The sequence below is a fragment of the Rattus norvegicus genome, chromosome 1, assembly GCF_036323735.1.
Source record: "Rattus norvegicus strain BN/NHsdMcwi chromosome 1, GRCr8, whole genome shotgun sequence".
Taxonomy (NCBI): domain Eukaryota; kingdom Metazoa; phylum Chordata; class Mammalia; order Rodentia; family Muridae; genus Rattus; species Rattus norvegicus.
In genome coordinates this window covers 192,728,172-192,749,488 of record NC_086019.1, presented here as the reverse complement: position 1 = coordinate 192,749,488, position 21,317 = coordinate 192,728,172, and the positions used below count along the sequence as shown (strand labels likewise).

Here is a 21,317-nt window from a genome sequence, read left to right as displayed (position 1 = left end):
CAATACTATGACAAGAAAACTTACAAAGATTTTAATTGGGTTTATGATTTTACAGGGTTAGAGTCTATGATGGCAGGGCAAAGGCCTGGTGACAGAACAGCTGACATCTCATGATCTGAAAACAGAAGGCAGAGAGTGCACACTGGGAGTGGTGGGAGGTTTCTGAAGCTAAGTCTGCCGCCATGACACATCTCCCCCCCCCCCAACAAGCCACACCTTTTAATCCTTCCTGAACAGTTCTACCAACTGGGAATCAAGTATTCAAACATTTGAGCCTATGGGGACTATTCTCATTGAAACAACTACATTGTCCTAGCCTTGTTAGCTTTCTCAACTCACAAAGCCAGACGTAAAGTCAGATTGAAATGCCAAGTCCAAATTACCTCTTTCATCCCAAAGCAAACCAGGGTGTCATTCCAAATCATGCTACTTTGGCATAAAGATTATCTTGAGCGAAGGCAACTGAACAGAACCACATATAAGAAAATCTCCTGCCTTCCCACTGTTTGTACAAAAGCAGGATATAGGGTTTCAAGGCTTCCTCCCTCCCTTTCTACCAGAAAAGACAGAAGCTAATCACCTGGAAGAACTTATATAAGATTTTATATACTATGTTAACCATGAAACTCTCATGTTTTGATTTCCTGCAACTTGTTGCCTTTGGGAACTAAGAACTACCTTCTTCTGTCATTTCTCTACAATGTTATTGTTCTTTGTGGATGATTGCTGTATAACCTCGAATTCTAAGATATTAAATTACTTTTTCCCAGTTGTTCATAAACTTGTGGCACACATGTTCATGAACTTAATTTTTTTTTTCAAGACAGGGTATCTCTGTGTAGCCCTGGCTGTCCTAAAACTCACTCTATAGACCAGGCTGGCATCAAACTCAGATTCACCTGCCTCTGCCTCCTGCGTCCTAGGATTAAAGGTGTGTGCCACCACTGCTTGGCTCTTAATATTTATTTATTTGTTTGTTTGCTTTTGAGACAGGGTCCTATGTAGCTCAGGCTGGCCTCAAATTGGGTATGTGGCCAAGGCTGTCTGTGAACTCCTGACCTTCCTTGCCTATATCCCAAATGCTATAATTTAAAGATAAGTTCATTCCAGGGGACCAAGAAAGGCAGAGGGGCAGGTTTGGTACCCTTTCCCTTCTGCCCTAGAGATTCCTGGGTTCAGTCAAAGCTGCCTCTGTTCATCTATTGCCATCTCTCCCTCTTTTATCCCTTGCTAGGGATTAAATCCAGGTGCCTCTGGCATACCAGGCAAGTGCTCTGCCACTGAGAAGTTCTTATTCTTCAGCTATCTAGATGCTATTCAGATCACCGCTACCTTTTTAAAGCCAAGTAGGTATAGATGGTGAAACCAGGGTTTTCTGAGGTACATCCCATACACAGGGAAAATGTCTTCTTTATGAAAACTTGACAGTTCCTAAGTTCTCTAGACTACAGGTTACAGTGGAGCTGCCCTTCTGCGTCGCCCTGTAAGAGTATTCTGATCTGTATGCTGTACAGGTATCTTGCCATAGCTCCCTAGTTGTCAGGTTGGAAGCAGAAGGGCTCTGGGTGTTTTTGAGGTTAGAAACTAAAGGCTGGGCTAGGAGAAAGTTCTGAGTGCTTGCCAGCTCCTTGGCCATATTGAGAAGCCCACAAGGCTACAAAGCCTCCTTGATTAAATCGTTCAGGAAGAACTCACTGAGCTGGGGGCAAGTTCTTTTACAGGATTTTGTGCAGGGCACCTTAGAAGAGTTCTACCACCAGAGTCACAAAGAGATCCGATGATCAGACACCGAATGGCGTTTCAACCCCTAATTTTGCTCAGAGATGACTCTTGAGGTTGGCTGAACTTGTGGCTTTTGGTCCGTGTGCAAGGTCTCAAACTTTGAGCCAATGAGGCACCCTGATGGAGTTTGCCTCCAACGCGCGAACACGGTGACCACTATACTCAAGCACAGTAGCCTTCCTCTGCCCGTCTCCAAGATGGCGGCCCCGGGATTGCCCTATCTCTACCCGTCTCCAAAATGGCCGCCCGCCCCGCCCACTCCCTCCCCTCCGGGAGTGCGCAGCACGCTCCCGCCGCCCCTCCTTCTTGAGCTCCACCCAGGTCTCTGGTAGCGCGGTCGGTGGCCGCGATTTCCCGCCATTGTGAGAAGTGGAGGCTGGGACGATCTCCCCTCCTCCGGTCGCTGGACAGCAGCTCTGAGACACTCGTCACCGTCGCCGCAACCACCTCTCCTTGAGACGCGCGGAGGCCCGTGGCTCGCGACGCCCGGCGCGTGGGAGGGCGCGGACGAGGAGCGGCTGAGCCCCCGAGGAGAAGCCGGGCTCCGAGCGCGCTCGCCCGGCAGAGAAGCGCCGCGCGGGCCGCGCTGGCCCCAGCCCTCAGCGCCATGCCCTGTGGAGAAGACTGGCTGAGCCACCCGCTCGGGATCGTGCAAGGCTTCTTCGGTGAGTGGCGCGTGGCGAGCAGGGCCGGGAGGGGAGCGGAGTTTGCGGGACCAGGCCTGCCGCGCGGCCACACTCGGGACGGCGGTCCGGGAGAATCACTGCCGAGGGCTCGCGTGGCCCCGGGCCTGGCAGCCAAGCAGAAGCAGCGGACTCGGGCCGCGGACGCAGGTGCCACCACCTCCCGTCACCTGCCCGCTGCCGGGCTCTGGCTCGCTGGCGGCGTGGACCCAGCTGCGAGCGCTGGCAGTGATTGACGGCCTGGCTCCCGGCTGGTGGCCTACCTAGCCCGGGTCCTGCAGACACGAGAGGTCCCCTTGCCCACGGAGGGCCCTCAGAGCGGTCGCGAAGAGAAGCCACTGCCTGTGGGAGCCTGCGGGATATTTCAAAACTTCCGGGGTGTGTGTAGGGGAGTGCTGGATCCTTCGCACAGAAGTTCATTCTGTTTCCACGTCTCCCTTGACATCCGAGAGAATGCTTCATTTTTTACCCCTGCTCTGTTGACTTAAAAACCCGTCAGCTCTGTTATTAGTTCCTGTACCAGGGCTAGCTAGAAATGCTCAGCTACTTAGATGAGTTGATACAGAACGAGAGCCGAGAGTGCTGTAGGCAAGCTGAGTAAATTTTAGTTGTAATTGTCATGGTTACTTTTTTTTTTTTTTTTTTTTTTTTTTTTTTTGCTTTACTGGACCTCCAATTCCCATTCGAATCCCTGATTTCGGTGCGCTTAATGACTGGCCGGAGCCACCAGTCTCCGTGGAATGTGTTTTCTGTACTAATGCTCCCACAGGATCCGATTCATTTTACCTAGAATTCTAACTACTCAGGTAGTTTCCCAGGGTGAAACTAAACCCGGTAGATAAAAGGACTGGGTAGACCTTAAGATTATAGCCAGTGAACACACAGTCTGATAAAGAGGAGCAGGGATGTGCAAGCCCACGAAAGAGTAAAACATGGGCTTGGGATATTATAGCTCAGTAGTAGAATGCATGCCTGGCCTGATGATGGTCTGAGTGTAGTGCAGGTGGAGAGAAGCTAGATCCATACCTAGCAATCTAGGGTGGTTTTCAAGGGGTGTGTGTGTATAAGCAGCTTACCTGTCATTCTGTCACCTGGAAGACAGCTCTGTCTCTAAAAAGAGAAAAAGGGTCCTATGTCCCTTCACCAAGTGCTAGTAATTGAAGTTCAGAATACTGCAGTCAACAGTTGAGACTAATAACAGATTAGCCCAGCCAAGATTCAGTTCTGGACTGGCTGAAAGTGCAAATGTGTAGATACATTCGAAGGAAAAGCTCCCCGTAGTTAAAGGTTTGGGACTTACAGGGTAAAGTTCCAATGACCGACCCCCAGAATTCCTTATCCTTTACTTTGAGGCAGATCTCTAACCTGATCTGGTCTCATGGAAGTCCTCCTGCCTCATCCTTTGGAGTGTGCCTGTGCCACTTGCCCAGCCAGAATCTCCATTTGTGAGAAATATCCCAGTACCCTGGTCTTGCTGTAGGAATGACGTGGTTTTAAATGCAATACAGATTGGATATATCGTTGTCGCGTTTCGTTCCTTAAGTGTGATCCTAAGGTATCACACCTCTTTATTGTACAGGAAAACACAGAACTTGATTACAAGTACTGTAGTATTTTCTAAATCTTGTGGAATGTTGTGGAAAGGTCATTGTTGCCCTCTGAATGGCTCTTAAGTGTAATCTGCCCTGCTCTGTATTTCCACTGTGTTTTCCTGTGGCTGTCATTCCGTTGGGCACCTTTATGATAAGAGTATTGAAGTTGCTGTATGAAAAGTTGGAGACTTTGGTCTGTGTTTGATTTTCGGTTTTGGTACTGGGGATTGAACCCAGTACAGGCAGGCAGGTACATAGTCCATCCCTGAAGATGGTCTTACTGGCTCCACACCAAGCGTCCCTCCAAGTGTTGCATCGGCTTCAGATATTAAATATCTCTTGACCCTGTCAGATATCTTCATCTTCAACACTGCTGCCATAGCCCAGGACCTTGTAGTCATGTTTTAGACTTCTGCAACAGCTTCCAAGTCTCTTGCACTTATATGCTACAACCAGTGGCTTCCGGCTGCTTCTAGAGACTTTCCCTGTTTGGGTTTTAATTTTATAAGTAACCCCAGGTTGCCCTTGAATTCTCCATTTTCCACCTCAGCCTCTTGGTGTGTGGAGATTACTAGTAAATATCACTGTAGTTGTGTTGACCTGAGTATGTTATGACCTCAGTACCTGACCTACACCTTTTTCCTCCTCTGATGCCCTGTACACTGTATAGCCCAGGCTGGGCTTGAGCCTCTAAATTCTGGGATTACAGGCATGTACTGTCTCTTCTGGCTTTCATCGGTATGTCTTCTGAGGTGTTTTTATATCTACTTGTGCTTTTCTCTGAGGATACATGGACATGGACAGGGGCCCTTGGATACCAGAAGTTATAGGCCCTTGTGAGCTCTTTTCCTGTGGGTGCTAGGATACACTTTTTACTCTTAATTTTCCTCTTATTTTCGTTTGTTTCCTTGTTTGGCTGAGACTGTTTGATGTGGCTCAGGTTGGCCTCCAGCTCCCTAATCAAACATGCCCCTACTTTCCAAGTGCTGGGCTCACATCCACGTCTCACTGTGCTTACCCCCACCCCATATGAATAATTTGAATTACTACCCACTTTGACTTAAGCTCTTGTCATTTTACCTAGGCTGGCATCCACCACTTCCTGGGTTCAAGTGACCCTCCTTTAGCTTCTAAGTAGCTGGGACCACCAGTAGGAGATGGGCCACTAGTCGTACCCATAACAAACAACACACACACACACACACACACACACACACACACACACACACACACACACACACACACGCCTGCTCGCTCGCTCTCTCACTCAGCCGTCCCACTGGCCACGTAACTGCTCTTGATTCCAGGTAGCTTGTAACAGCTGCCTCTTCATTTTAGGTGTTTCAGTTTTGGCTTAGTTGGGTTCCTTGGTTCATTCTAATGGATGAGGCTGGCCAGCGTCTGAAGGAGGAAGTCTGAGACTAATCACTAGTGTTTTCAAAAGTTCAAAGCAGTAATGAGATCAGCGGAAGCTGCTCTGTTCTTGTCATCAGTCCACTGTCTTGTGTGCACCCAGTGTGGAGCTCTTCACCTACTGCCCGGCTCTTGATAGGTGCTAAAGAGTAATTTATGGTAAGACTAGAGCCCAGGGAAAGGGCCTGGGTGTTTTGAGGAACTGCGTTCTAGGACTAAGAGAAGCAGGAGGACACTCGGCTCTGTGTGTTAACTTGCAGTTTTTCTCTTCCGTATCAAACTCACTTGTCCTCAGTGCCAGCACATACCTCATCCCAAATTCTAGGGGTAGAAAATCTACTGTCATCTCATGATTAGCTACCTCTGATGGCCATGAGGGTTGTTGTGTAGGACAGTCATGGCCATTGAGGAGGTTTTCAAAGAAACCTGAATTGAACAGCCATGGCAAAATGTGTGAGTATTTAAGCTATAAATAAGAACTAACATGTGGTTACAAGGCCAATACAGATCTGCTAAGTTAGTTATTATATGTTCTCCCGTTGAATGAAACTCCTTTTGTTTGATTTTTCTATTTTTTTAAGACAGGATCTCACTATGGAGACCAGGCTGGCCTCAAACTTACATCTATCCACTTGCCTCTGCCTCTGCCTCTGGTGTGCTGGGATTAAAGCCGTGTGGCACCAAGCCTTGCTCAGCTGTTCCTACTTTCCAGTGGTTTGTGTGTGGCTTTCTGGGGTGGCGAAACATTCTTATTCAGATATAATTCACATAAAACTTATAACAGGAATGTATATTTGATCTTGTAAAGCAAGCCTGTAGCCACAGGTACTTGGGAGGTTGAGGCAGGAGGATTGAGTTGAAGGCCTGCCTGGGCAACTAATGAAAATCTGTCTCAAAATAAAAAGGCACAAAAGCAACATAACTGAGTGTTACTGGGTATTATAGGTGGCACTTTAGGTTTAAGGCTACTAAATCCTATAAATAAATATTCAATGGTTTTTGCTATCTTTAAATTACATTTAGTGTGAGAGAGAATGAATGAGGGCACAGGAGTGCCACACACAGCTCATGTGTGGAGGTCAGAGGACAACTTGTAGGAATTGCTTCTTTTCTCTCTATTGTGTGGGTCTGCAGAGATCAGACTCGGGTCATCAGGTTTCTCAGCAAACAGCCTTCATCACAGAGCCATCTCTCTAGCCATTTTTTGTTTGTTTGTTTGTTTGTTTGGGTTTTTTGTTTTGGGGTATTTTTATAATGTACAACACCATTATCATTTCCATCACACCTGAAAGAAACCCCAAGACTCTTAGCACTCATCCCCCATCCTCCACACCGCCCCCAGTGCTCTAGCCACAACTACCCTAAACCTGTTGTTGTATTTAAGTAGTCATATGACTCGAGCCATGAGGGGCTGCATTCTTTCATGGAGTATGTTTTCAGGCTTCATCCGTGTTGCAGTGTGCACCTATACTGCGCTGCTTTTCATGGCTAAGCATAATATTTCTGTGTGTAATTGTAAATACCTGGTTTAGGGACTGGTGACTGCATGCTCTTCCTGAAGACCAGGGTTGGATTCGCAGCACAAATGTGGCAGTTTGCACCTGTGTGTAACTACAGTTCCTGGGGATATGATGCCCTCCTCTGCAGACACTAGCCACATTCGTGGTGCACAGACGTACCTGCAGGCACCCATGTACATAAAAAACTGAAAAGTAATTCTTAAGATTTATGTTTTCCCTTCGTGCCTTCATGGCCTTTGCATCATTTCCCGCCTTGAGTCTCTGCTCTGACATCCCTGAATGATGGACTGCAGTCAGTAAGACGATTAAACAAGCCCCTTCTCCCCAAGTTGCTTTTGGTCATAGTGTTTTACCACAGCAATGGAAACTCTAACCAAGACAGATCTTTTCTTTAAATATGGAACACGTAACAAATTTGCGTTGTTATCCTTGTACAGGGACCGTGCTAATCTCTCTATTCCAGTTTTAGTGCATGTACTGCTGGGATCTTATTTTAATTTCACTAATAACAAATAACATCTGGTATATTTACACTTGGGTATTCTCTTTGAAGACCTGTCTGTGAAAATATGTGCGTAATCTCAGCACTTGGAAGGGAAGGGAGAAAGTTTGGTTTGCTGCAGGTCGTTCTGACCAACCTGAACCAGGTAGCATAGTGCATTCCTAGACCATGTGTTCAAGCCCTTTGCAATCAGTGGGGAGGCAGTATTTCGTGTATCCCAGGCTGGCTGGGTACATGCTGAGCAGCCGCTCGCTCTACCAAAGGAGCTGTGTCCCAGCCTACTTCTTTCTTAAACCAAGTATCATGTATTCTTGGCCAACCCCAGACTCACTATGTAGGCAAGGCATTTGTTTTGTTTTGTAGTCAGGGTTTCTCTATGTAACAGCTCTGGTTGTCCTGGAACTTGCTTTGTAGACCAGGCTGGCCTCGAACTCACAGAGACCCACCTGCCTCTGCCTTCCAGTGCTGGAATTAAAGGTATGTGTTACAGGCTGGAGAGATGGCTCAGTGGTTAAGGGTACTGACTGCTCTTCCAGAGGTCCTGGGTTTAATTCCCAGCAACCACATGGTGGCTCACAACCATCTGTAATGAGATCTGCTGCCCTCCTCTAGTGTGTCTGAAGACAGTGACAGTGTACTCACATAAATAAAATAAATAAATCTTTTTTAAAAAAGTATGTGTCACTGCCTTCAGCAAAGGTTTTAGTTATCTTTTTTCTTGTTGAATTGTAAAATTTTGTTTTCTTCTTTCTAGTCTACACGCATAGCCAAGGATTGAACCTAAGTCTTTGATATAGATAATTTTCTTCCCCCTCAGCAATGTGACCATGAATTTTTAACTTTGATAAAGTCTCATTTATTCTCCAAAGTGTTGAGTTCAGTTCAGGGCAATTTCCCTGTTCTGTTAATTAAACTTTGGGACATTGAAATTGGCTGAGGGAAATAACTGAATAGAGAATATTACTCTATTCATATACTTCTAGCCTACACAAATAAAAGGAAAAAAAGAAAAAGAAAAAAAGTCTCATTTATTTTCCTTTTTCTTAATTTTTGGGTGTCTATGTATTTGCCCATTCTGCTGTGGTTTTCTTGTGGTTTTGTAATATAGTGTGAGGTCGGGTCTGAGGTCATTCTTTTCCATATGGCCGTCTGTCTTTCCCTGTCTATTTGCTGAAGAGACTATCTCTTCCTTACTATAGTTTTGGCACATTTGTTGAAAACCAAATTGATGGTAAACTATGTGGTTTTATTCCATTTCCACGCAGTGGTCAGTGTCATCTCTCCTCATGCCAGAACTGTCGTAGTCTTGACTGCTGTGACTTGTCTGTTTTATTGTTGAGGATGGGATGTGTGTGTGTGTGTGTGTGTGTGTGTGTATCTATCTGTCTGTCTGTCTGATTGTGTGTATACACCTAGAATAGACAACAAAGGATGACATTAGGTATCCTGCTCTATCAAGTCATTCTCCATCTTCCCCTCTTGAGGCAGGGTCTCTCACTAGACCCCTCTTGAGGCAGGGTCTCTCACTAGACCCCTCTTGAGGCAGGGTCTCTCACTAGACCCCTCTTGAGGCAGGGTCTCTCACTAGACCCCTCTTGAGGCAGGGTCTCTCACTAGACCCCTCTTGAGGCAGGGTCTCTCACTAGACCCCTCTTGAGGCAGGGTTTCTCACTAGACCCCTCTTGAGGCAGGGTCTCTCACTAGACCCCAAGTTTGGCAGCTTTGGCTAGAGGGGCTAGCTAACCAGTCCCTAGAATCTACCTGTCTCCACCCCCTGCTGGGATTACAGGCTCCCATGACTATACCTAGTTTGTATGTGTGTGCTTGTATTTGAATTCTGGCCTGGCTTACGTGGTGAACTCCGGGTCAGCAGGAGTCCCTGTTTCAAAAGACAGCTGTCAAAAAATGACACCCATTGTCAAATGGGTCATACACATATATCCGGAATCCACTCGAGACGGAAGCAGGAAGACTGCTAATTCCAAGGCCAGCCGGGGCTACATAGTGAGACTGGTTTTATTTTTAAATAAGCAAAACTGTGGTTGAGAGAGGGTGGGGTCCCAGGCAGTAGCCTCATGATGGAGTATGTGCTCCGTGTTTGAGACCTACCATCGTCTCTCTCTAGCATTATTATCTCTAAGACCTAGTATCGTCTCTAGCATTGTGGGAAGCCAAACATGAACTATTACTGTTTAGAACCTAGAACACTAGTATTTTAAACAGTATTTGATTTTTACAGTCATCTGAGACTTTTATATCCATTTTAATTTTTGTTGCTTTTATATTCTTTGAGCAATTTATTTAAAATTGTCTTTAAGTGAGTGAAAGGTAAAGATTTTTTATGTAACATCTCCACTTCCTCCATATGGTAACGTTTATTTGTCACAATTAGGAAATCCTCACTGAGCTGAGGCGGCTCAGTGTGCTTGCTAACCTGATGACCTGAATTTGATCTCTAGAACCCATGTCTGAAGTGGAAGGAAAATGAGATACAGAGTTGTCCTCTGGACCCAGATTAGATTCACAGTAACTACATGGTAACTGTAACTGTCTGTAACCAGTTCATGGGCTCTAATGAACTCTTCTGATCTCTGTCAGCTCCATGTCCACATGGTATATATATGTATTTTCAGATACCACATCTCCGTATAAAATAACATGAATGATTATTTAAAAAGTTGTTAATGTTGTCCTATGACCTCTGTTCACAAAGCCCTACCCCAAATGTATGTATTTTTTAAATAAACAGGCATTAGCACGTTATCATCCGAAGTCCCTAGTATGCATTGCTCGGATAGTGTGATAGAACGAGTATGTTGAGCTTAGTGACAAACCGCCAGGCTGGTTCCGCCCTCCAGCAGCAGTGAATGGAAATTGCTGTGTTAGCAACTCCGACTGCCAGGTCCCAGCTCTGCTCATCGGCATCCCTGGTTACCTTTTGGGTTTCTTGGTTTGTTAGGTTTGGTTTGGTTTGGTTTTTCCAGGCAAGGTTTCTCTGTGTAGCACTGGCTGTTCTGGAACTCACAGAGTTCCTGCCTCAGTCTCCTAGTCATGCAGTTAAAGGTCTAATCCATCACGGAACGGCTGGGGTTTGTTTCGTTAAAGATCAGTTTGGACACTTACTCATCTGCGTGTAGTGTGGTTAGTGTTCTGTCTGTATTTTCATCACTCTATAGTGAGTGAGTGAGTGAGTGAGTGTGTGTGTGTGTGTGTGTGTGTGTGGTCGTCTGCCTGTCTGTGTTTGCTTTTCTTTTCTTTTTTTTTTTTTTTTTTTTTTTTTTTTGACAGTTTCCTTCATGTAACAGTAGTGTAGTTAAGTCTAGCTTATTTTCTTTTGTGGAATGCGTCATTGGTATTTTATTTAAACAGTTTTAGCCAAACATCTAGGTTTTCTTCTGTGTTTTCTTCTGAATTTTATGATGTTACTTTTGTTTGTTTAGTTCTGTGATCCATTTTAAGTTAATTTGTGACAGATTTGAGGTTCGATTCTAGGTTATAATTTTTGCAGTGTCACTCGTTTTTTCTCACATTGTTTCTTAGGGTTCTTTCTCCATTGTATATTGTACATTGCTATATTGGTTTTGCTCCTTTGACAGTTCAGTTGGCTGCATTGATGTTGATAAACTTACAGGCTGTTTATTTTGTTTCCTCAGTCTGTCCTTTTGCCAATACTTGGAGTTTGTTGTTTTGTTTTTGTTTTGAGTCAGGGTATTATGTAGTGTGAACTTGCTTTGAACTTGCTAATAGCCAAGAGTGACTGAATTTGATCCCCATCTCTGCCTACTGCTGTGATTACGGCTGTGTACCACCACTCCTTGTTTTCTGAAGCATTGGAAGTCCAACCAAGGCTTCATGCATGCTAGGCAAGCGCTTTCCCACCACAGCCACATCCCCAACACCTGGGGTTTTGTTTGCAGTTTTTCCCCTCCTGAACGGCTTCCTAGAAATTTTGTCTTATTTTCATTTTCTTTTTGTCTCTCTCTTTTTTTCTGTTTCCTCCCCACCCCAACCCTTTTCTAGTCTTATGTAGCCTAGGCTGGCTTTGAACTCCTTTCCTTCTGCCTCCACCTTCTAGGTACTAGGACTATGAATGTGAACTGTCCCACCCAGGAATTTGTGTTTTCATATTAGTCGTTTGTGTTGATGTTTTCATTTCCGTTCCTTGATGCTTGCCCTTAGTTTTACTGCTTTTCTAATTGCACGTGTTGATTAGTAGACTATTTTATGTCTGTTTTTTTCTTGGTATTTGATAGACATTTCAAACTTATTTTTTCCTCGAAACCCCACTTTAGTATTCCACAAACACTACACAGATTAATCTGTAATTCATCGGAGAAAATTTGGAACTATCCTCAAATTCCCAAATTAGTAGTGTGGGTTTATTTGGGGAAGGAGGTTCATGGTAAGTGAATTGTGGTTTCAGAATTTTCTTTCTGTTTTTCTTTTCCTGTGCATTCCTTTTGGTCAGTGAGCATAATGATACATCTGATTTCCATTGAGTTTAACCTAAAACATACATTTTGGGAATTTGTTATACTCACTTAAGAAGGAAAGGTCTGTTTGCACTACTAAGAAAGGGAGAATTTCTTCTTCCCCAATCTGTAAAAGTCAAGTTTTCCTCCTGGCCCCAGGCTTCAAGAATAACGACTCTGAAACTCAAATATATTTACAAATACCTCTGCCATAAGCTTTGGCTGTTCCTAGAGAAGTTCTGCCACATGGCTGGTCACCTCTGCTTAGCTCCCATGCTTCTGATCTCCATGTTCCTGGGCCAGTCCTCCTGGACCTGGCTCTATCCCAGAATCCTCTCTGTCCACCTTCAGTTTGCTGCTTCAGCTATAGGTCAGTCAGCTTTAACTGACAGGTGTTGGATCCATTCAGTACACAAGAGATTTCTCTACACCAATCCCAGGTGGTCAGCCTTAAAAATAATAGAAATAAGCAAGGGTAAACGGACTCAATAGGTTGTACTTATATATCTATCAACAATATATCTAACAATAATAGTTAAAGAGTACAAAGTCATGAATTTGAAAGAGAGTTGGCTGAGAGGGATAGCAGGGCGTGGGTGATGGACAGAGAGAGTGTTGTAATATTGGGTGTTGTTTGCTTGCTTGTTTTTTGAGGTGGGTTTTTTTTTTTGTTTGTTTGTTTGTTTGTTTGTTTTTGGTCTTGCCCTGGCTAGAAATTACTCTGTAGACCAAGCTAGCCTCCAACCTGGAGATCCACCTGTCTCTGCCTTCCAAGGGCTGGGATTAAAGGTATGCACCACCATTACCTGGATAGCCCCAAGTTTTAAAATAAGTTTTTAAAGCTGTCCCAAGAAGAAAATAAGAGACACATAGGTTTGCTGTAGGTCTTGTCATAAAAAGATGACGTCCATGCACCAGCTGCAGAGCTTCAAGCTGCCTCCAGACACTGGTGAGCTGAGAGTGGACAAGTGTGCAGCCACAGTTGCAGGGCCTGCTGCTGCGTTGCGTAGTTGGAAAAGTGTAGTCTCTTAAAGCGATGAGCGCACCAGCCAAGCAGGCTCATTTAGGATACTCACCTCCCCCTCCCAGAACACGCACTGTCCAAGCACGTGAGGAACTTGGGGTAAGATAAATCATTCTGAGTTATGAACAAGTATCAGCAGACTTCAAAGAAGGGAAATCATTGTGTGTGTTCTGTCTGTAATAAGAGGGAATCGGAAATCCGAAAGCTGACAGAAAACTTTAGATTTGTAGAAGACTTATAAACAGTCAGTAGATCAGAAAGCAGTCCCTATGAAACTTAAAATTGTTCCCAGGTACACACAAATGGAAATGTAAGAACATCCTCTAAGCACAGCCAGAGACCGTGCTGTATGTATATTGTATGTATATTTGAAAAGAAGGCTTCAAGCATTGTGTCCATATATGAAATCAGAAATGAATACTAAAACCCAAGTCACACAAAGAAAAGAAAAGGAAATAATGAAGGAAGAACAGAAATTAAGGGTTGGAAACGAGAAAACAGCAAATCAGTGAGACTTGAGACAGTCTTATGTAATACAGGCTGCCTTAGAACTCGGTAGTGTGTGAAGGTGGTCTTAAACTTTCTTACAGCTTTCTACTTACTACATTGCTGGAAGTTGCTACACATTGGGAACAGTGTGCATGTGGAGGTCAGAATGACAGACCACTTTTGCTAGGTTCTCTCCTCCTCAAGGGACTGAACTCAGAGGATCCTTTGGTAGCCTGTGTCTCTACTCAGTGGCCATTAGCTTGAACTTGCTGATCTTCCTGCCTCCATCTCCTGGGTGTAGGCATGCACCACTACACCTGCTTTATGCGGATGAGCCAGGGCCTCATCTTGCTAGACACTACCATCTGAGCTACGAGTGCAGCTAGCTCCCTCTTTGTTTCTTCTTTAAGTGTGTTTAGGGTGTGTGTGTGTGTGTGTGTGTGTGTGTGTGTGTGTGTGTGTGTGTGTGTGTAGGGAGTGTGATTGGGGATTGAATCACTGAACTAAATCCCTAATCTTTTATTTCCTTTGTTAGACCCCTAGCTAGACTAGTAAAGAAAAAAGAAAACAAATTACCCATACCAGGAATAAAGAGGAAATGCCACTGTGTACTAACTGGACGGATAGAAGAAAAGACTTGGATACATATATTCGGAGATTTATGTAACTTCCTGTTCCAACAGTAACTTACACCAAACACAGTGGCTTGAAACAATATAGATTCATTACATTACAGCTCTAGAAGCCAGAGTGTGACACTGAGATAAAAACCAAGTTGTCAGCAGGGTTTGCATCCCTACCTGGAGGTTCTAAGAACAAATCTAATTCCTTGTCTTTTCTGAGCTTTAAAGAGTCTGGCTACCAGAATGGGAAACAGTTCAGTTAGTAAAATGCATGGCTTGCAAGCATGTTGACCTGAGTTTAGTCCCTAGAATTTACATATAAAAGCTCAGCCTGGAATGCATGCCCTTAATCCCGGCACCTAGAGAGGTGGACATAGGCACATCCCTGTGGTTTTTGGCTAGCCAGCCTCCTACTTGGCAAGTCCAGGTCAGTGAGAAATTCTTTCCAAAAAAATGAATGAATGAATGAATGAATGAATGAATGAATGAATAATGCCAGACAACACCCTAGTTGTTCTTTGTCCCTTACATGCGCGCACGCGCGCACACGCACACACCTGCCCCAATAACCAACAAATTATTTTCCTATCATTCAGACTTATTTGTCATGGGTTGTTAGTGTGTGGTCTGGGCTGCTCTGGAACTCAGATGCCTCCTTACCTAACTTGACACCTAGGTTGTCCCACATTTTCTTCTCAGTCTCCCTTCCACAGTGAGCCCTCCTAGATGATTTTCTTGTTTTAAGGTTACTAGTTTTGAACTCAGTTATGGGAAGTAAGCCCCACTGGGGCATTCTTTGTACCGTATTCACAAACTGTCCAACTTGCCTTCCCTCCAGCCTCTCCCATGATGCCTTTATGAACTGGCCTAGTTTAGTTCCCATACTAAGTAGACCGATCCTTTCTATCCTTCTGTGTGGTTAAGTCTTCCTTTAGCAGGCTCTATTGCTGTTACTCTTCACTTTTCTTTCTTTCTTTTTTAATCAAAGGACACAAGGTAACCCAGTAGTAAAGGAAGTTCTTTAAAATATAACTAAACACTTATATACAAAAAAATAGAAATCTCGACCTAAACCTCATACTTTCCAAAGAAACTAATTCAGTTGGTTATAGATCTAAAAACAATACCTTAAGTATGGCACTAAGACTGTTTCGTTCTTCATTTTTAAATAATTAAATAATTAAATTCGTTTAAATAATTGAATTAATTAATTCATATAAATGTGGGTGGTGCACATGTGGAGGTCAGAAGACAACTTGGGGAATCAATTCTCTCCTTCCACCCTGTGGATCCTGAAGATTCACCTAAGGTCATCAAGCTTGGTCCAGTTAGGGAAATGTTTGAGCACTGCTACAGCAGGGTTGAGTGTTTCTGACAGGCTCCGCTACATCACGGTTAGAAACAAATCCCCCTTATTCGCCATCTGCTTAAGGCAGCCATGTGATAAACATGAAGACGTGTGGACATGTCTGCTGGGGGTTTAGTCCACAGAATCTGTGTTCTGTGGGTTACTCCCTCTTTGGTCCTCCTTTTCACCTCCTGTGAGTCACTCCTGTAGGTTGCTTCTTCATTATGAGGACAGGATAATACTGTATGTATAGTGGAGAACTGGTTGCCACTTTGGGAGATGGGCCTCTCTGATAGAAGGACAGACATACTGTCTCTATATATAGCACTAGAAGCCTAGAACATCACTTACATAGCAGCATGATTGGTGTTGAAGGACAGAATTACAATTCAAACTTTTTTCTGTCTGCTTTTATTTTGTTTGAGATGATTCGTGTAGCTCAGGCTCCTATGTAGCTGCAGAACCCGGGACTTCTGATCCTCCTGACAGGCCCTGACCGACCCGAGTTAGATTCCCAAGAGCCAACTCCTGCACGCTGCTCTCTGGCCTCTGTACACCAAACAACAAACAGCTGTGACTAAAAGTCTCCAGCTTCCGTCTCACCGTGTATTACTGTATATGAAAGTCTCCTGAGCAGTGAAGCTCCTTGGATGCCTGTGACTGTCCCAGCTGCACATTTGCTTTGTGTTAACCATGCAGCTTACATGTTACTAACGTGAACATAATCTGTTGGCCTATGCCGGGTGTTGATGACCATATTTCTCTTTCAGCACAAAATGGAGTTACTCCTGACTGGGAGAAGAAAGTTATTGACTACTTCAAGGAGAAGCTGAAGGAAAATAATGCTCCTAAATGGGTGAGCTTACTGTTGTTGTAGGAGGTGGCTGGCTGTGGTTTCTCTCAGCAGAGTAGATGCCCCACTGTCCTTGTGACTACAAGTGGAGAAGTGAGTGCATACAACTCTTCGAATGTGAAAATAAAAGGGCTTTGGTCTGATGCTTCTGTGTCGCGCCTCTAGGTGGCAGCAAATGGCTGTTCTGAAGAAAGAGTAAATTGTGATTCTGACAGTGGTTGTCACCTTTGTTTTGTTCCTTCCTAAAAGAATTGGCATGTGAATGTTCAGAAGACCTCGTCAAAGCATGTGCTTTTCTGCTGACTTCAAGGGTTCAGCAGTCCCTCATGACAGTCGATGTTTGCAGTATGGGGGCTTAGGAGGCTGACACAGGAGGATCATGACAAGTTTGGGGCTAGACTGGGCTACTAAGGAATTCCAAACTATACTGAACTACAAAGTGAAACTGTCTCAAAAGAAAGGAAACAAGGGGGCTGGAGAGATGGCTCAGTGGTTAAGAACACTGGCTGCTCTTGCAGAGGTCTTAAGTTCAGTTCCCAACATTGACCTGGCTTTTCACAACCATCTGTAATGAGATCAGATGTCCTCTCTGGCACACAGAGTATTCATGTACATGTACATACATAAACAGATCTTTAAAGAAAGAAAACAAAGACAAAACAAGAACAAGAAAACAACAAAACTGGACCAAAAGGCAGGCAGGGAGGTGTTACACATATTACAGATGCTTTTAGAAGGAAAAGCATCCTGTTATAGTGGTGTTGTCACGCGAACTTGTAAGAATTCTGAGGACAGTTCTTTGCCCAGCACATGTTATGTTGAACTGTGAAAGCATACAGCTGGATAGGGCTAAATTTTGAAAATGTGTCTAACATTTTACAGAAACAACGTTGCTGAATTGCTTGCTTCTTTCTATCTGAAGGTACCATCGTTGAATGAAGTCCCCCTTCATTATCTGAAGCCTAACAGCTTTGTCAAGTTCCGTTGCATGATTCAGGATATGTTTGACCCCGAGTTTTACATGGGCGTTTATGAAACCGTTAACCAGAACACAAAAGCACGGGTATGTATCGCGTTCTCCCTGAGCCATGCTAGCTATGATTTGTAATATGAATTGCATTGATACATACTTTGCCTTTTATTTTGGTCACAGGTTCTTCATTTTGGAAAATACAGAGATGTAGCAGAATGTGGGGTATGTATCCTTTGCGTATTTGAGGCTTTTTAGCATGATTTTTCCACCTAAAAAGAGAATTTGTCTTTTCTTTGGTTGGTTGTCTTGTATGTGAATGAGTTCTAAAAAAATCTGGCAGAATTTTTTTTTATTTGTCTTTAAGAATTTTTCTGGCATTTTCTTATTTATCTTTTAAAGATTTCTGGCAAGATTATAAATGACAGGATTCTTCCTTAGTATCTGTGACTAAAAGCACAGTGAGTGTTTCTTTAAACAAAAGTGAAAGGTTAACTTAGACTTAGCACTTTCTCAGTTAGGTGTAATCAGACATTTGCTTGCTTGTTTTGTAAGGCAAGGACATTCATGTGAGTCCTGGGGCTCAAACTCAGGGAGGGCATCAGGATTGACAGAAAATGCCTTTGCCCACTGAACTACCTTATCTCTCCTTCAGTTAATACTGTTAAATCTCACTGTTTTTCTAGGGAAAGTTGTGGGAGTGGGTGTCAGAGATTTAAAAAGCATATTTACCATTGAACCCTACCTCCAACTTAACAATATGCCCGTTCTGAGGGAGGTCTTACTGTGTGGCCTGACTGTCCTGACTTGAGCTTGTGTCTGTCCTGCTGCTCCCCACCAGGTGTTGGGATTGTGCCTGACTTTACACACAGGCTTTAAAACAGTGTCCATTGACAGAAGGAAGTGATGAAAGCACGGCGTACAAGTCCCTGCTGCTCTCTGAGGGGGCGGGCGCTCTGCTGCACATAGGGTTCCATAGTGCTAGGCCCCAAGGGACAGGGTCAAGTAGAAATGTACTCAAAGACATTTGTAAAGGACCTCTAAACTGTCTGCCTTCTGTTTCTTCCCTTGCATTGCTTTTCTGATAATAGGAGGAAAAGATTGCCCTTTGACTCCTGTTTAGCGTATGGTGCTTAGCTGGGCCTATAAAAAGCTTATTTTTATTTTAATATAAAAGAGACCATTAGCATGTCTGAATAGACCAGATAGCTAGTAATGTCTTCTGTCGTTTGCTTTATGGTTTTCATGTGTTTTCTACTAAAACACAGACTTTAATTGTTCATTTTGGGGAAGAAAATGAGAATTATATTTGTGGTTAACCAAGCAGGTCAGTATGAAGGTGAGGCCTCTGCCATTACCTTTTCCGGGTCTAGCTCTCTGCTTTGTGCACCAAGAACCTGTCAGCTCTTACTCAGACTTCCTGAGAGTTGATTGATAGATAACCCTATTAATACCAGCTACAATTACGAGATTCAGAAGAGTCAGTTCTAGTTGAAGGAAGTGCTCTGGTTTAGTGGTTCACAGAACAAAACACCAGCTTTAACTGTGAATTCTGACAATGACGTAGAGTAGTGGGCTCATTTAAAGATGGGTTTCCCCTGTCTCACACTGCTTCAGACTCTTGTTGTCATGTCTTTTTTCCATAAGACAAATGGGATACCAGGTTAATGGATAGACTAGCTTCTTTAAAACGTTATAATGCATTGGTGATTATATTACTATTTAAGGTTTCCTCCTCCCTGTACAGTAGCATAAATTACAAGTTGGTAATCTTGACATAACACTGCCATGGGCTCAGAGACAGTTTGTGTGTCTGCAAAAAAAAAAAAAAAAAGTGGGATGGTGGGGTACATGCTTTTAATCCCAGTACTTGGGAGGCAGAGACGGGCAGGATTTGAGGCCAGCCTGGTCTACAAAGTGAATTGTAGCACAGGCAAGACCACACAGAGAAACCTTGTCCCAAAAAAAAAGCAAAACCAAAAAAATCTTAAATGAAAGCCCCATTCCAATGAAAGGAACCTTGCTCCTAGAGGGGAAAAATAGGCAAGAAATATAGTTTGAAGGTGGAGAATATAACACGCTTGCCCAGCATGCATGAGGCTTTGGGTTCAATCTCAGCGCTTGGGAAGTGGATCAGACGTTCAAGGTCATCCTCAGTACATGGTGAGTTTGAAGCCAGCCTGGTATACATCAGACCTTGTTTCAAAAACAAAACAAAAAATCATTTTCCAGCTTAAATAGGAATAAAGCACATGTTACATGTATGAAAATGATGGAACGAAGTTGGTGATTTTATGTGTGTGTTAACATGAAGGACCGGTTGGTTTGGTAGGTTAGGTTGGTTAGTTGGGTTGGTTGGTTGGTTGGTTTGGTTTGGTTTGGTTTGGTAGGTTAGGTTGGTTGGGTTGGTTGGTTGGTTTGGTTTGGTTTGGTTTGGTAGGTTAGGTTGGTTGGGTTGGTTGGTTGGTTGGGTTGGGTTGGTTGGTTGGTAGGTTGGTTGGTTTTTTTGAGACAGGGCTTCTCTATGTAGCCCTAGCTATTGTGGAACTCACTCTGTAGACCAGGCTGGCCTCAGAATTAGTGACCCACCTGCCCCTCCCTCCCACATGCTAGGGTTGAAGTCGTGTGATGCCACCATTGGCAGGCAGGGCTTTGTTGTTTTTAATGGTAGCTTGGAGACTGATGAGATGACTCGGTGGATAAGAGCAACTGCTGCCAAGCCCGATGACCTAAGTTCAGTCCCTGAAACCCACTCGGTAGAAGGAGAGCACAGCTCCTGCTGTGTCCTTGCACTTGCATGTGTAAGCCTTGGCATGTACACTCAGAAAGGTGGGGGAAGTAAGCTGGTGGGGGAAGTAAGCTGGTGGGGGAAGTAAGCTGGTGGGGGGAAGTAAGCTGGTGGGGGGAAGTAAGCTGGATGCAGTGGCTTATTTTTATAACCCCAGAGAGGCTGCTGCAGGAGGATTGCCAAACATTAGAGCTACAGGGTGAGACACCTTCCTCCCTTTGCCCCCCAAAAATAACAAAGGGAGAAAAGAAGGTAGTTTTGGAAGCAGAGTGTGTCATGGTGGCAGCATGTGCCTTACGATGCTTCCCAGTATTTGGGAGTCTGAGACAGGAGGATCGCAAGTTTCGTTTTAGCCAGAGCTACGTTAGGAGATGCTTCTTTACTTAATTGCTCATTATTTGCATTAACTTGAGGTAACATTTATTATGATTTTATAATGTGAAAATGGGTTTTTTAACAAAAATTTAAAATTATTTTTCTGAATATTACAGCCTCAACAAGAACTTGACTTAAACTCTCCACGGTCAACCACTTCGGAAAGACAGACCTTTTACTGCGTCCCAGTGCCTGGGGAATCTTTGTGGGTCAAAGAGATATCCTTTATGTGAACCTTACTGTCTGCTGCGTGGCTCTTTTTTTTTTTTTTTTTTAATTTAGAGGATTAAAATTTACGTTTTAGATTTGTAGTTTTTTTTACCTTGGCAACATTAGCTAGGGAAATGTATCCATATATAAGTATGTTTTTAGTAAGACATAGTAATCAGAGAGCAATACCTAAATTATGATATATCCCTGTAGCAAAATATTATTAAAGTAGGTTGAGATAGATTTATAGGTAGTTAAATAGTATCACAATGATAAACAAGTACAGTTTCAGATTAGAATGGTTTTTATATATAATTTTTATTGTTTATGTGCATTGGTGTTTTGCCTGCATGTCCGACTAGTGAGGACATCAGAAGCCCTGGAACTGGAGGTACAAACAGATGTGAACTGCCATGTGAGTTCCAGGAATTGAACTCAGGTCCTCTGGAACAGGTTCTCTTGACTGCTGAGCTATATCCAGCCCCACATTCTCAGTTTTTTAAAGATTAGTTTTTAAAGTGTGTGTGTGTGTGTGTGTGTGTTTGTGTGTTTTCGTTCTCATGGACACTACATGCTCAGAGGAGCTTATGGGGAAGCTGAAAGAGGGTTTCACATCCTTTTGAACTGGAGTTACATTGGTTTATATGGGTGCTGGGAACAGAACCTGGATCCT

At 43.8% G+C, this 21,317-nt stretch overlaps 1 protein-coding gene and 1 non-coding gene across 2 annotated transcripts in view; both read left to right on the top strand.

The window, feature by feature from the left end:
- Positions 1-2,107: 2,107 nt before the first annotated feature.
- Mcmbp (minichromosome maintenance complex binding protein) overlaps positions 2,108-21,317 on the top strand; it is a 44,999-nt gene continuing 25,789 nt past the window's right edge. The window contains exons 1-5 of the mRNA NM_001039608.2: positions 2,108-2,447; positions 16,219-16,304; positions 17,224-17,364; positions 17,455-17,496; positions 20,551-20,652. Of these exons, the coding sequence (NP_001034697.2) occupies positions 2,390-2,447; positions 16,219-16,304; positions 17,224-17,364; positions 17,455-17,496; positions 20,551-20,652 (429 nt within the window). The 5' untranslated portion in view covers positions 2,108-2,389. The remainder of the gene's footprint in view (positions 2,448-16,218; positions 16,305-17,223; positions 17,365-17,454; positions 17,497-20,550; positions 20,653-21,317) is intronic.
- LOC120100354 (small nucleolar RNA SNORA36 family) lies at positions 8,354-8,484 on the top strand. Its single transcript, XR_005500122.1, has one exon. It is a non-coding gene; the product is annotated as a small nucleolar RNA SNORA36 family (small nucleolar RNA).